Source organism: Bison bison, unplaced genomic scaffold (assembly GCF_000754665.1).
Source record: "Bison bison bison isolate TAMUID 2011002044 unplaced genomic scaffold, Bison_UMD1.0 scf7180017864352, whole genome shotgun sequence".
In the NCBI taxonomy this organism is placed as follows: Eukaryota; Metazoa; Chordata; class Mammalia; order Artiodactyla; family Bovidae; genus Bison; species Bison bison.
In genome coordinates, this window is record NW_011494924.1 from 63,686 (window position 1) to 78,256 (window position 14,571).

The following is a 14,571-nucleotide window of genomic DNA, read 5'->3' on the forward strand; positions in this document are numbered from 1 at the left end:
ATTTCCCTCTGAGCCTGCGTTTCCAAATCCTGATGGACTGAAGCTGGATGATCACCATAAGTCCTTCTACCAGAACATTCTCCACTTCAGCCATTCTCGGTCTTTATCCCAGCCCCCACTTACAATGGCTGCCTTCTTGGCAGCACAAGAACATGCTCTTAGTCTTGGCACAAAGTCCTCTCCATATCCACTTATTCCTATTCAATCATCCTGGGTGACCTTTGCTTCGGAAGTCTCTCTCTATTCACTCTGGACAGGGGTTATTTTCATTGGAGTCTCCTTGGATGGCTCTGGATGCAGGGCTTGTTTCCAGGGGCAGCCTCCCACCCCACTGCCATCGGGAGATATAAGGGCCTCAGCACCCAGCGGAATTCAGGAGGCTGTGCAGGGGAGCAAGGACTCTGTAAGTACTTTCCTCCAAACCTGTGACTAGCGGGCTTTCCACCTAATGTCACCCCACCTTAGGCCTTCAGAAGGCTTTGGGGGCTGGAGGCAGAGGGATCGGTCTAACTCAATTATCTTGACTAGCGTCAGTTGAAAAATGGATTCAACTAGGAGAAGTGCCAAACTGACATGAAAAGCTGACTCATGATGTGGTGTCCGTTTATGTGTTCATACTTTTATTCAGCTAACTTTATTTTGTTGTGTTGAGCGAGGAGCAGGGTTTTTACTATGTGTAATGAATTCAATAGTGAGATAAGTCACAATCCCTCCTCTAAGGGATGCACAGCCTGATGGGAAAGGCAGCCAAGTCTTCCCTAACTGGTACCCAGGATGTGGTCAGACAATGAAGGCAGCAAGATGGTGGAGTGGGGGCCCCTAACCTAGACTCTGGGGAGAGTCTAGAGTGATCTTCCTAGAGGACATGATATCTTACTGAATTTGCAGAGTCAGTAGGAAGTGACTCAGGTAAAAATGAAAAGAAGAGAGAAATGTTCCAGGCAGAGAAGCCAGCATGTGGTAAAGAGCTCTGACCTGGAGTCAGGCATCATTTTTCAAATAGTAGCTCTTTCATTCACTAGTCGTTTATCTCTGGGCGAGTTGCTCTAGCTTTCTGACCTGGTTTGCCCATCTGAAAGAGAGGAAACAACCCAAGCACTGAGTGTAAGAGTCAAAGGTGCTCATCCAAGATCCCATTTCCCTATGGATAATTCTCACTCCTGTTCGTCCCATGACTGTCCAGGTGTCAGGACAAGATGGTTCAGCTTTGGAAACTTGTTCTCTTGTGCGGCCTGCTCGCTGGGACCTCAGAATCTCTTCTTGACATTCGTGGCAACGATGTTCTGAGGAGGCTGATATCTGGTCTTGAGAGAGGACTTGGTACCTTTGACAGTACAATTGAAAGTGAGTTAACAACAGGGACGGTCAGTGGCGCCTGGGAGCTTCCTGCTAAATACTGTGCCTATATCACCAGAGGCTGTAGCAGGGCCTCTCTTTATCGGTTGTTTACTAAGAGAGATGACTAATTGGTGCCTGGGTCATTGTTTATTATTTTTCTAGAAACAAGCAAAGATTAACTGAATATCACTTTACATCTTCAGTTCAGTTCAGTTCAGTCTCTCAGTCGTGTCCGACTCTTTGCGACCCCGTGAACTGCAGCATGCCAGGCCTCCCTGTCCATCACCAACTCCCGGAGTTTACACAAACTCATGTCCATTGAGTCGGTGATGCCATCTTCTATCACAGTAAACTTTCCTAATATGTTCATAGGATAAATTCTTAAAAGTGACATTTCAAAAGTTCAAAACTATGCATATTTTAAGTTACAGCAGATATTGACAAATAATAATACCCGATGCTAACATTTTCTCCAATAGCCTATGAGATTACCTTTTTTTCTACTTCCCTGACAGCACTGGTTTGAACAACTGAATTTTTTGCCAGTCTCACAGATGAAAGGTTAGAATTCATGTCAGTTAACTTTTCTCTAATTCTGAAAGAATTCATTCATTTTTTTCATAATTTCATAATTATGGCTAATTACTTAAATATTTTACTTATATTTATACCATATTCTTTTGCTGGGCCATTCAATTTACTTAGTACTTTGTATTAACTAATTGGAAAAGGATTCCTACCTAGGCTAGATAGCTGTAAAATTACCTACCTTTCTAATTAATCACATTTCCTTGTAATTCTGATTTCTTGAAAAAACTTGGCCTTCTTTTCAATTTCTGGAAACATTCCCAGCACCCTGACAAACATGCTTTATAGGAGAAACTAATTTCTGCATATGACGGCCTTTCAAACCTTGCCAGGGCTTGGGCAAATGTCAAAGATATAGGAGGGACCCACTTTCCAGTTTCAGTGCTGACAAAACTGAGCTCAGAAGCAGAAGTGTCTGGATTATCTATAGGACCAGACGGAGTTTCCGCCTCTGTTTCCATCATTATAATTAGGTAGATATTGTCCATTGCAGAGCCAATCTGGACTACTCTGATTACATATCCTTTCCTGTAGCCTTTTGTGTGTTTTTTTCTGAGCTCGTTGCTGCCTTCCTGTTTCTCATTTGAATTCCTTTCTACACGTATATTCTGAACTCTTTTCAACTGTGCCATTCTACATCTGCCATGCCACTTCCTCTATCAAATCCCTCTTTTCTCTGAAAGACCCTCTGTTAGGACTCTGTCCTCCTGCTCCTGAATGAATCACTGCTTTCTAGGCCTGTTATCCAGGGCTCCTACTTGCCACTTTAATAATTTAGAGCCATGTTTTTTCTTTGACTCTACATTTTCCATTTCTTATTTTATTCTCAGTTTATTCTGTTTGTATGAGCATCTCCTTAATCTTCACTACTAGAAGCTGATGTGCAATCAATATCTATTGCCTGCTCAATAGTGGATTGATTGCTTTGTTGAAATGATGAGCATATATTAGCATGAAGGTAGCATACCAGGAACAAGGTCTCCTAGCTGTGTGACTTTGGTCCATTTCTTAATCTTTTGATCCTTTATTTCCTCATCTGAAAGTGCAGATAATAGTAATATCTATTTTATGGAGGTGTTATAAGATGAAATAACATAGGCAAGTAGTCTCGTTTAGTGCCTGTTGCCCAGGAGCTGCTTCTTAAGTTGTATACTACGCTAAATGGAGATTGCTTTTGCAGTTATCTTTCAGAATTTGAAGACTGAATTGGAATCCAGGTGTTTGAACGATGTTGTGGAGGAGACCCAGCAAACTGAGAATTCGTTGGAAGGACTCATTTCTAGAATTTTTCAAGTAGTGAACAGGCTTACAGGGTGAGTTGATGCTTCATGTTGGAGATCTTTGTTCCCAGAAAAGAGAATACATATCTCTGGGGAGGTAAGTTTAATATAAAAGAAAGAAAGATGAATAAACCGTGTGTGTTCTTGCAGAGCAGAAGCAGTCTGAGGCAAGCTCTACCAGAGCCTGGGAAAATTAGAGTCAGGGCTGCAGGGCCTGTGAGCATCTCATGGGTCTGGACCCTCCCATTCTGTGATTTCAGAGTCAGGGTGAAGGTTCTCTTCTCTCTCACCTCTATCTGTTTGCTGATGCCTAAAGTTCCTTTTTTAAGGAATAAGACTTTTCTTCTCTGAATATAGCTGCGTATAAAAGTCTGAATGGCCTCAGCAGAGAGAAAACTAGAATTCACACCACAGAGGTGGCTCCACACATAATGTCTTAAAGTCAGGCAGTTCTGGGTTGAAAATCTGTCTCTGCATAAAAAGAATGAAATAAGGCTATCTGCAGCAACAAAAAGATGGACATAGAGGTTATCATACTAAATGAAGTAAGTCAGACAAAGGAAAAACAAGTACCATATGATACCACTTATATGTGGAATCTAAAATATGATACAAAAGATCTTATGTAAAACAGACTCGTGGACATAAAAACAAACTCATGGTTACCAGAAGGGAAAGCAATGTGGGGGAGAAATTAGGAGTTTGGCATTAACCTTGCTAAGTTGCTTCAGTCATGTCCAACTCCTTACAACCCTATGGACCATAGCCCGCCAGGCTCCTCTGTCCACAGGACTGTGCAGGCAAGAATCCTGGAATGGGCTGCCATTTCCTACTCCAGGCATTAACATATACACACTACTCTATATACAGAACCAACAGGGACCGACTATATAGCACAGGGAACCATACTCAGTATTTTGTAATAACCTCTAAGGGAAAAGAACCTGAAATAAAATTACCTCTATAAATATACGTAGCTCTATCTGAATCACTCTGCTGCCCACCTGAAACTAACACAACATTCTAAAGCAACTCTACGCCAACTAAAAAAAAATTCTGGCTCTGCCTCACGTTCACTCTTGGCGTTGTGAGGGAAATCACAGCCGTTTGAGCCTCAGTCTGCCACGCCATCCATCCAGGGGTTGGAAAGAATCCAACCCCTGAGCAGGGCTCTCATGAAGACCAAAGCAGGCAAGGTCCATGAGGCTCAAAACTCAGCACAACGCTGGCAGAGAAGAGCCCAGCAAAGGTGGTCAGCAGGAGTGACAGGTGTGAACTGTGGTTTTTACACAGGGTGCGAATCAGGAACGTCCAGGTCCCGGATATCACATTCGAAGCGACTTCTGAAAACAGCGCTGACGTGTCGATCCCCATCACCGCTGACGTCACCGTGAGCCTGTGAGTAGCCTTGGCATCTGAGGGTTGGGAGAGGCAGTGAGGTATGGCCAATAGGTCCAATCTGGAATCAGGCACTTTTCCACCCTGCTGCCTTGGTCTCCCAATCAGTAAAATAAGGAGGCCTTTGCAACTCCTAAATCCTAACCTTTAAATTGTTCTAAGAAACATTGCCCAGAATGAAATCTTTTTTAAAAAATCCTCCATTTTTTTTTTGGAATATTTTTTGGAATATATTTTTTTGGAAATATATTTCCAAAATCATAAAACTTAATCTAATGATAAAAGTTGAAAATTTGAGAAGACATGAACATTTTTAACACTTCAGCAAAGTTTCCTCTAGCATCATTTTTTCCTCTCAAGATTCTCTTTAAGTAGCAGTGACCAGTATGGGCCATATAGTAGTGTACAGGTCGTAATGAAGGGCATGAGAAAATTATATGGAAACTATAATTTCCAAGTATTTTAATTACTTTATAAATAGAAAGAGAAAGGAAAATGCAGATGTGTAGAAGAGTCTTTATAAATTAAGTGCACTGTGATTTCATCATTTAACTATCATATGAGATCTTGGAATAGTTACTTAACCTCTCTATACCAAACGTTTCCTCACGCTGAAAGTAGAGATAATGATAGTGTTTCTCTCTCATGGTTCTGCGCTCAAGATTAACAGCCTTAATCGAGGTGAAATAGTTTTGTGAAATACTAACACAGGGTTTGTGCTCAAGAAATGTAAACTATTATTTTTATTTTATTTATTGGTGTGATACTGTATAGAAATTTCATACAAGCCAAACCCATGTGGCCAGGAGAAGTAATACCTAATGTAAGAATGCAGGTTCCATAAAAAATTTACACACTATTGACTTTATGCATAGACATCCCATGCAATGGCCATCTAGAGAGAGAGACTCATGTGGGCAATGTGAAGAGACTTCTCCACCTCTGTTCACTGTGAATCTTATTCCCTGTAGGCCTCTGTTGGGTGAGATTGTCAAACTGGACCTCAATGTGGACCTCCAAACTAGTGTCAGCATTGAAACAGATGCTGAGACTGGTGACTCCAGGGTGGTCGTGGGAGAATGTCCCAACAACCCAGAAAGCATCTCACTCACGGTGCTGCACAGGTGAGGCCCACACATCTCAGCAGAGCAAGGAATTCCAGAGGAGCTGGGACCCATAATTTCAGCTTTATTTCTAACCTTGGAAGGAGCAGAGTATGGTTAAAAAAAAAAAAAAGGAGAGAGTTCAGGCTCTGGAGTCAAGCTAGCTTTGCCACTCACTTGCTGCTGCTAAGTCGCTTCAGTCGTGTCCGACTCTGTGCGACCCCATAGACGGCAGCCCACCAGGCTCCCCCGTCCCTGGGATTCTCCAGGCAAGAACACTGGAGTGGGTTGCCATTTCCTTCGCCACTCACGTGGGTCTTTGTAATCAATTTAGCCTATAGAAGCTTCAGGGATCACATCTGTATACTAAAGTTGGCAACATTACCTAACTCATAGGCTACTATGTTGACCAAATGAGAAAATGCAAGTGTTTAGCATACTCAGAGAATATATGGCCAAGCACATACTAAGCTTTCAGTAATAATAATATCCATCCTGATTTTCTGTCACTTGGTTCTTCCCATTACTAAGACAGGAGTGTCGACCTCTCAAACCATTTCTATGAATTTGTGTATTTCACCTTTCAGCTTTATTTGTTTTGCTTCATGGTTTTTGATACTCTTTGCATGCACATTTAGCATTGTTACATCTACTTGAAGAACTGACCCTTCTCTTATTATATACTGTCCCTCAAAAAATAATAATGATAATATACTGTGTTTACCTTCTTGCCTCTAGTTAAGAGTGGGCAAGAAGAGTAATCTCTGCCTTGGGCTCTAATTTCAGACTGCCCTAATCATCTTCCACTCAATGGAAGATTCCCAAAATGAGATGGTGAAAAATTAATTCTCTCCATTTAAATCACTGCTCTCCAGTAACCAACAAAATCTAGATCTTAAACTGTGTGCTTGAAAGAGCTGGCTTAGTCCAGGGGTGAAGGTAGAGAGAAAAAGGCCGATCCTGGTCCTGGCAGGGAGAGGAGAAGTGGTCTGGAAGCTGAAGACTGGGGCAGGTTGGCCTTGGCAGGTATCAAGATTGAGCCATGAGTAGAGGTCAGTCCATCCTGCTCTAAGAAGGGGTCTGATCATAGATTGCCTAGAAACCCTCCAAAACCAAAGATAGGCTCTGCAGCCTACCATCACTTGGAAAGACTGTAAGTCCAAATGCCTGAGCTCTGCTGGACACTGCCCAGCCTCCAGCACCAAGGAAATCATATCCTTCTGGGTCTCAGTGACCGTATCTCTGAAATGGCATTCCACTCTGCTGCTCCAAACCCTCAGGGGGCCTTTCTCTCCACTTTGGGTGGAATCTCAGGCCTTCCCAGGGCCATCTAGGCTCTGCCTGATCGGGGTCCACCCTCATATCACTGTGCTCTCCCTCTTGGCCACTCTGCCCTAAACACGCTAGTTTTGCTCTGAGTCTCAGAAAAACTCCTTCCACTCAAGATCTCTGATGGGCTGCTCTGGCACCTAGAACACCTATCCCCCACCCCATCTCTATGTACATCTCATCATTCAGGGTCTAAAACTAGGTTCCTCCTATTTTCTCTTTCCAGATCTACTCTCCCCCTTCTGAATACCTGTCACAAGTTGTCCTTATATATTCAATCATATGTTTACTTCATTTATTCTTCCGGCCAAAAATATGTGGAGCAGCTGCTCCACGTGAGGCAGCCGCCATTCTGAGCTCTGAGGAATTTGTTGGTGACTGCAGGCAAGGAGCTTGTTCTCGTGGAGCTTAGTCTCTTGAGGGGAAGGCAGACAGGAGAGCATTCAGTACAGCAATAAAGGGCTCACACGGGGAATTTCAGATGGCAAAGATCCCTGAGTGGTGCAGCACGCTTAACAGAATGCTATAGTACAAAGTGTTGCAAAGTCCTTCCTTAGGCAAGCAGTCAGGGAGGGCTGCCCTCAGGTGGTGAGAGGTATGCTGAGGTAGGAAGGAGCCAGCCTTAGGGAAGCTTGTTTAATATGGGGCTGACCAAAAAATTTATTTGGGGTTCTCCATAAGATGTTACAGGAAACTCAGAACGAGCATTTTGGGCTCTAATATTTACGTATCACAATAGAGCTGCTTGTGCTTTGTTCATCACTGTGCCCCAGTCAGGCTGGGTTCCCAGCACATTTGGTATTCTGTAAATATGTGCTGAGGAATAAATGAATGGATGGCTAGATGGATGGATGGATAAAAGAATGGATGGATGGATAGATGGATGGAAGGATGAGGTGTGTGATGAGACTCGAATGAGCTACTGGGTGGGCTGCTGGTCAACCATGGAGTTCTAAGTGATGATCCCCCTGGGTAGAGGCTCAAGTCACCTGACTTCAAGGTGCTCTACCATTCACCAACCTTTATCAATTTCCTCTCTTCTCCAGGCGCCCTGGACTGCTCAACGATGTTGTGGACTTTGGAGTCAACCTTGTAAGACAGTTGGTGTCCTCTGTAGTGCAGCACGAGGTGAGTCCCCCACTCTTGGGGCTGCAGAGTCAGGCCTGGTGGTGGCAGCTGTGACATTCCATGGGTGGGCTGTACTCTCTGGGCACCTTCCTTTCTGAGGGGCCAACTTCCCTTTGAGTTGTCAGTTGTTACCCATTCCCCCCACCCTGCTTCGCTCAGCCTGGCCTGGGGAGGAGAAGAGGGCCCAGCATGAGCTGAAATCACTGGGTCCCACACTTGAACCATTTGCCATATCCATGGACTGCCAGTAGGCCTTTTAGCTAATATTTTTCTTATTTCAGTACAACTTTACTTAATTTATTTAAATACCAAAACTACATACACCATAGGTCAGATCCTATGTATCATATACAAAACTGTATGTACCATGTGCCCTAAATTCCAAAGATTCTAGATTATTTACTCTGGAAGGGGGCTAGGAATCTGGGTTGTTGTGTTGCTTTTTTTTTTTTTTATCCTCCAGGAGGCCCTGAGATTTACTGAACTGGAGGATCGCTGCTCAAACTGTGGGTGTCAGACCAGCAGCACTGACCTTCCCTGGGCATTTTTTAGAATGCAGACCCTTAGGTCCCACTCCAGACCTGCTGCTCATTAATGCATTTTAACAAGATCCTTGAGGAGTTGTATACACACAAAATTGTGAAAAACACTTCTCTACGGTACCCAGGGCCCCATTTGACCCTTGAGGTTTCAGAGTCCAAAGGACAAAGTTTCTAAGAGCACAGGGATCTGGGATGCTTATAGTCTAGATACTTAAGGTACTGGGATTCTAATGTTCTGAGGTTTTTAGGATTCTAGTGTCCTCTGGATCTCAGATATGGGCCTTCTAAGTTTTCATGGCTCTAGAGTTGGACACGACTGAAGCGACTTAGCAGCAGCAGCAGACTCCTAAGGGTCAGAAGTTCTGAGGCCCCAAGTAGTGAGCATGGGTGGCGGGCAGGGTGCTCATAGCAGGTAATAACCAGTCCTCTAACTTCTCCCATCTCTCTTCTCCCTCCTCACCTCCTCACCTCTTTCTTTTCTTCCCTCTTTCCATTTCTCTCTGTGTGACCCTGGCTCTGTGTGACCCTCAGCTGTGCCCACGAATCCGTGAACTCCTTGAAAGCCTGGATACAGAGTGTATTAAGAAACTCATTGGTAAGCCACAGCCTGGGGAAGCAGCTCCCTCTGCAGTCTCACAGGGGCTGGTATGCCACTCTATGCCTATAGCACCAGCAGGTCTGGTCAGGGGACCCTGGAGGAGTGTGGTTGAAGGGGTCCCTGCAGACTGAGGGTCTCTGTCGGTCTTTGAGAGCTTCAACTGCCCTCCTTTGTCCCACTGGCAGAACCTGCTGCCCAGAATGATGTGAGAAAGAGGACGGGCCAGATCTGGATCTGCTACTTAGCAACTGTGCAGTCCTGGTCAACTGGCTCCACCTCTCTGAGCCGCAGGTTCCTCCAAGGTGAAAGGAGATTATGAACATGGCTTAGCTGATGAATAGTTAAAGAAAAAGCCTAATATCCAGTAGGCATTGATGATAAACACCGCCCCTTCCATTTCCCTTCTTATGAGGAGATGTGGTTTCACCCCCAGCCTGGACCTGGGTCTCTGGCATCGCTGGGGTTGCTGGGGCTGTGGGCAACAGAAATGGGATGAGTGAAGCATCAGGGTCCTGGAGGCAGTTCTTCTAGAAAATAGCCACAGACCTAGTTCATTGGGCCATCGCTCTATGCTTCTTATATATTATCTCACTGGATCCTTGCAACGACCCTGTGGGGATGGGTAGTGTCATCATACGCATTTTACAGATGAACTAGCTGAGGCTCAGAGAGATAGAGTGACACACAAGAGGTCCCGTGGCTGTCAAGTCTGACCTGCTGGAGGGTGGCAGTCACTGGTGTCTGATTTGTAGTCAGCTCTCTAGTGCTGGAGCCTGAGAACTGCTACTAATTGTGTTCCCTCAGGTGAACCTCAGGTCACCACCCAACAGGAAATCTGAAGTGCACAGATGAGGAAACCGCTGGGATGCCCGCCTGCTGGTGAGGGCTGGGCCCAGGGCCCTGGGCTGAGAGAGGATGAGACCCCCCACAGGGGCCTGTGGAGAAGCAGAAACAAGCTTGGCTTCTCCTCTTTCTCTAGTGGTAGACTCAGCCCTGATCTCGGTCACAGACCAACTCCTGACCCTTAATCAGACACACAGATTGTGATTGATGCTGCTCCCTGACTGAGCCCAGACCAGTCAGACTGAACTTTAACTCCAGTTGTTGATTGAGCCCTGACACTGGTCACAGATAGAGACCAGATCACATCTCAGTCTGATCCCTGATCCTGATCATACACTAAGCCCTGAACCCTGGCTCCTCTGGGCCCTGATCAGTCTTTTCACATTGGCCATTTTGCTAAGGTGAGGGAGGTGGGAAGGTGAGGGGATGAATGGGGCTCAGTGCCAGGTGCCAGAGAAGGACCCCAAACACAGGTGCCAGTCCCTCCCCAAGCCTCAGAGCTCCCAGGGTTTGGGGAAGGTACTCTTGCAGCCATGTCTGGTGAACCCAAGAGCAGGTGAGGGTCCTGGGGTGTCCATGCCTCACACCAGGGTCTCCTTCCAGACTGGTTCCAGGACGTGACTGAATCTCTGTACCGTCTCCCTCTGGGACGGTCGGTGCTGCCACCATCCCCCAGGAGTGACAACTGAGCCCAGTCAAAGGACACTCTCACACACTCGTGCTCACAGTCAGGACACCCTATGCTCATCACCCTCCACCCCCAGCAATAAAGAGCCTTTTCAGCACCTCCTGTGTGGTCCGTTGCATTCTTCCACTGGGATTTTGGGGGATGTGGGATATGTGCAACCAGGTAAGCAGAGACCTGGATCCGAAGTTGGAAGGGAGTTTGGGGATTATCCAGCCTCACCTCCTTGTCTTACAAGCAGGAAAACTAAGGCCCAGGATGGGCTAGAAAGTGACCTGAGGTGTCATAGAGACAGCCTCACTCTGCTTCCCTACAGCACCACCATGATGGAGGGCTGCCTTCCCCAGCACACCTGACCACATGACCTCCTCACAGCACACTTCTGCTCTTGTCCCCATTGTACAGATGAGGAAACTGAGGCTCATAGAGGACAAGTGACATACCGAGGTTACAGGGTAGCAAGTGGCAGGACTAGTATTTAAAGCCGTGGCTATGGGATCACTTGCTCAGAGCAGTGATGTCCCATCTTCCAGTACTCAGCCACCTCTCCCCAGCCACTGCAGGTCCCGATGTGTGATCTCAGGCAACTTACTAGAACCACACTTCTCTCACCTCCCCAATGGACTTAACAGGAAAACCTCCCTGTTGCACTGTTGTGATGATTGAATGAATCAATGTGTGGAAAATGCTTAAGCAGAGTCTGAGACCTGGTGAGCACAAGATGAATGTCAGCCTCAACACACTGGAATTACTGTCAAACAGTGTTGAGAAATCCCATATTCAATCTTTACACACTCTATCTCACTCGATTCTGATTTCTACTGAGTGATGCAGTGAATTGTTCTTGGAGTAGATGTGGCAACTGAGTCTCAGAGAGGTGAAGTGACTTCTCCAGGGCCACACAGCTGGTCAGAGGCAAAGCTGGATTCCATTTGAAGTCAGCCTTCTCCAGAGCTGGTTTTCCCCCTGCTGGCCATAGCAAAGGGATGAGAGTTTTCCTCTCAGTCTATATTTTGCGACAATCCTAACTCCCACCAACTAAGATCATGGCATCCGGTCCCATCACTTCATGGCAAATAGATGGGGAAACAGTGGGAACAGTGTCAGACTTTATTTTGGGGGGCTCCAAAATCACTGTGGATGGTGATTGCAGCCATGAAATTAAAAGACGCTTACTCCTTGGAAGGAAAGTTATGACCAACCTAGAAAGCATATTAAAAAGCAGAGACATTACTTTGTCACAAAGGTCCGTCTAGTCAAGGCTATGGTTTTTCCAGTGGTCATACTGGATGTGAGAGTTGGACTATAAAGAGAGCTGAGTACTGAAGAATTGATGCTTTTGAAGTGTGGTGTTGGAGATGACTCTTGAGAGTCCCTTGGACTGCAAGGAGATCCAACCAGTCCATCCTAAAGGAGATCAGTCCTGGGTGTTCATTGGAAGGTCTGATGTTGAAGCAAAACTCCAATACTTTGGCCACCTGATGCGAAGAGCTGAATCATTTGCAAAGACCCTGATGCTGGGAAAGATTGAGGGAAGGAGGAGAAGAGGATGACAGAGGATGAGATGGTTGGATGGCATCACCAACTCAATGGACATGGGTTTGGGTAGACTCCGGCAGTTGGTGATGGACAGGAAAGCCTGGCGTGCTGCGGTTCATGGGGTCACAGAATCAGACATGACTGAGCAACTGAACTGAACTAACTCCCACAAAAGTGCACAAGGAGGTCTCACAATTCAGAACTTCTCTTGAGCAGTAGCCCACTTGGGTCAGTGCTGAGCCTTTGTCCAGGCTGTTCCACCAGCTGGAACATCACTCCTTCTCTCCCTCCATCTGTTTCAATCCTCAGCCCTACAACTCTGCTCAGGAGCTGTCTCCTGGTAAGTGGGGGCCACTCCTTAATGTTTCCCCAACTAAGAGACCATGTTTTCCAGCTGGTAGGTCTACCCAAGCTACCTTGTCATCATTGTCTCATACAGACAGAGGGTGCAGGAAGTGTCAGCTCTCATAATAATGGTTTACACATTTTAACAATCTTTTTTCCCCCATTTTTAGTGAGAAATAATTGACATTCATCACTATATAAATTGAAGGCATTGGTTTGATTTCTCTGTATTATGAAATGATTATGACAATAGGTTCAGCTAACATTTATCTTCTCTTATAGGTACAATAAAAAATTCAGAAAAAAAGAAAAACATTTTTTCATTGTGATGAGAACTCCTAGGATTTGCTGTCAGCAACATTCCTGTATATCATGCATCACTGTTAGCTCTAGCTGTCATGTTGTACATTATATCCCCAGTATTCATATGTTCAGAATTGTAAGTTTGTACTTTTGACCATCTTCTTCCAATTCCCTCTTCTACTCTCCACCTCTGGTTATCACATCTGATTTCTTTTTCTATGAATTTGTTTTTATTTTTAGTTTCTAATTATAAATGAGATCACACAGTATAGGTCTTTTTCTAACTTACTTTATTTAGGATAATGCCTTTAAGAGCCAGCCATGTAGTCACAAAAAGTAAGATTTCATCATTTTTAATGACTAAATAATATTCTTTCTGTGTGTGTGTATATATGTGTGTATATATATATACATATATATATATAGATAGATAGATTATATATACCATAATTTCTTTATCCATTCATCCATCAATGTATATTTAAGTGTTTCCAAGTATACTGCTATAAACATAGGGGTGCAGAGATCTTTCTGAGTCCATGATTTCACTTATTTTGGAAGTATTTCCAGAAGTATTGATAAAATTGCTGAATCATATGGCTCTGGGCTCTTAGTTGGGAGAGTTTTCATCGCTGATTCAATCTCCTTACTAGTAATCAGTTTACTCACATTTTCTATTCTTCCCTGATTCAGTCATGGAAAATTGTATGTTTCTAAGAACTTTTCTATTTCTTTCAGGTTGTCCGGTTTGTTAAGATTATGGCTGTTCATAGTAGCCTCTTAGGATTCTTTGAATCTCTATAGAATCTCTTGTAATGTCTCCTTTTTCGCTTAAATTTTTTTTAATGTATTGGAGTATAATTGATTTACAGTGCTAGTTTTGCTGTACAGCAAAGTGAATCAGTTACACTTATACATTCACCCACTCTTTTTTAGATTCTTCTCCCGTATAGGTCATACAGAGTATTGAGTATAGCTCCCTGTATTATACAGTAGGTCCTTCAGTTCAGTCGCTCAGTCATGTCCAACTCTTTGTGACCCCATGGACCCCAGCACTTCAGGCTTCTCTGTCCATCACCAGCTCCCAGAGCTTGCTCAAACTCATGTCCATAGAGTCGATGATGCCATCCAAGCATCTCATCCCCTGTCATCCCCTTCCCTTCCTGTCCTGTCATTCTGTTCATTTGTGTCAGTTCTCTTTTTTCCTGGTTAGTCTAGCAAGAGTTTATCAACTTCATTTAACTTTTCAAAGAACCAACTACCAGTTTGGTTAATATTTTCTATACTTTTTCTCTTCACTGTTTCATTTACTCCAGTTCTGATCTTTATTAGGTTCTTTCTTCTGTTAACTCTGAGCTTAGTTTATCTTCGCTTTCACAAATAGTTTCATTTTTATTTTTGGTATGTATACTGGCTTTTTAAAGTGATTTAACTTCCGATTTTGATTTCCTACCTCCTGTACCTTCTTGCTTCTTTTCTACTTTGAGAAGATCTTTCAATATTTCTTTTCAGATAGGTTAAGTATTGTTGTGTTCTTTTAGTTTTCGCTTCC

The 14,571-nt window shown here is 44.3% G+C and overlaps 1 protein-coding gene across 1 annotated transcript; it reads left to right on the forward strand.

Moving 5' to 3' along the window:
- Window positions 1-394: 394 nt before the first annotated feature.
- LOC104999308 (short palate, lung and nasal epithelium carcinoma-associated protein 2A) lies at window positions 395-10,932 on the forward strand. Its single transcript, XM_010854844.1, has 9 exons — window positions 395-403; window positions 1,184-1,344; window positions 3,107-3,239; window positions 4,500-4,604; window positions 5,576-5,728; window positions 8,083-8,164; window positions 9,238-9,301; window positions 10,109-10,183; window positions 10,751-10,932. Exons 2-8 carry the CDS (start codon window positions 1,197-1,199, stop codon window positions 10,141-10,143), a joined length of 720 nt encoding a protein of 239 aa, XP_010853146.1. The 5' UTR covers window positions 395-403; window positions 1,184-1,196; the 3' UTR covers window positions 10,144-10,183; window positions 10,751-10,932.
- The last annotated feature ends 3,639 nt before the right edge of the window (window positions 10,933-14,571 follow it).

What these genes read in the sequence shown, in the direction of transcription:
- LOC104999308 (XM_010854844.1), top strand. Translation starts at nt 1,197, where the DNA reads ATGGTTCAGCTTTGGAAACTTGTTCTCTTGTGCGGCCTGCTCGCTGGG. An exon ending in GTAGTGAACAGGCTTACAGG is followed by an intron (nt 3,240 to 4,499) that starts GTGAGTTGATGC and finishes GTTTTTACACAG; the next exon opens with GGTGCGAATCAGGAACGTCC. An exon ending in TCACTCACGGTGCTGCACAG is followed by an intron (nt 5,729 to 8,082) that starts GTGAGGCCCACA and finishes TCTCTTCTCCAG; the next exon opens with GCGCCCTGGACTGCTCAACG.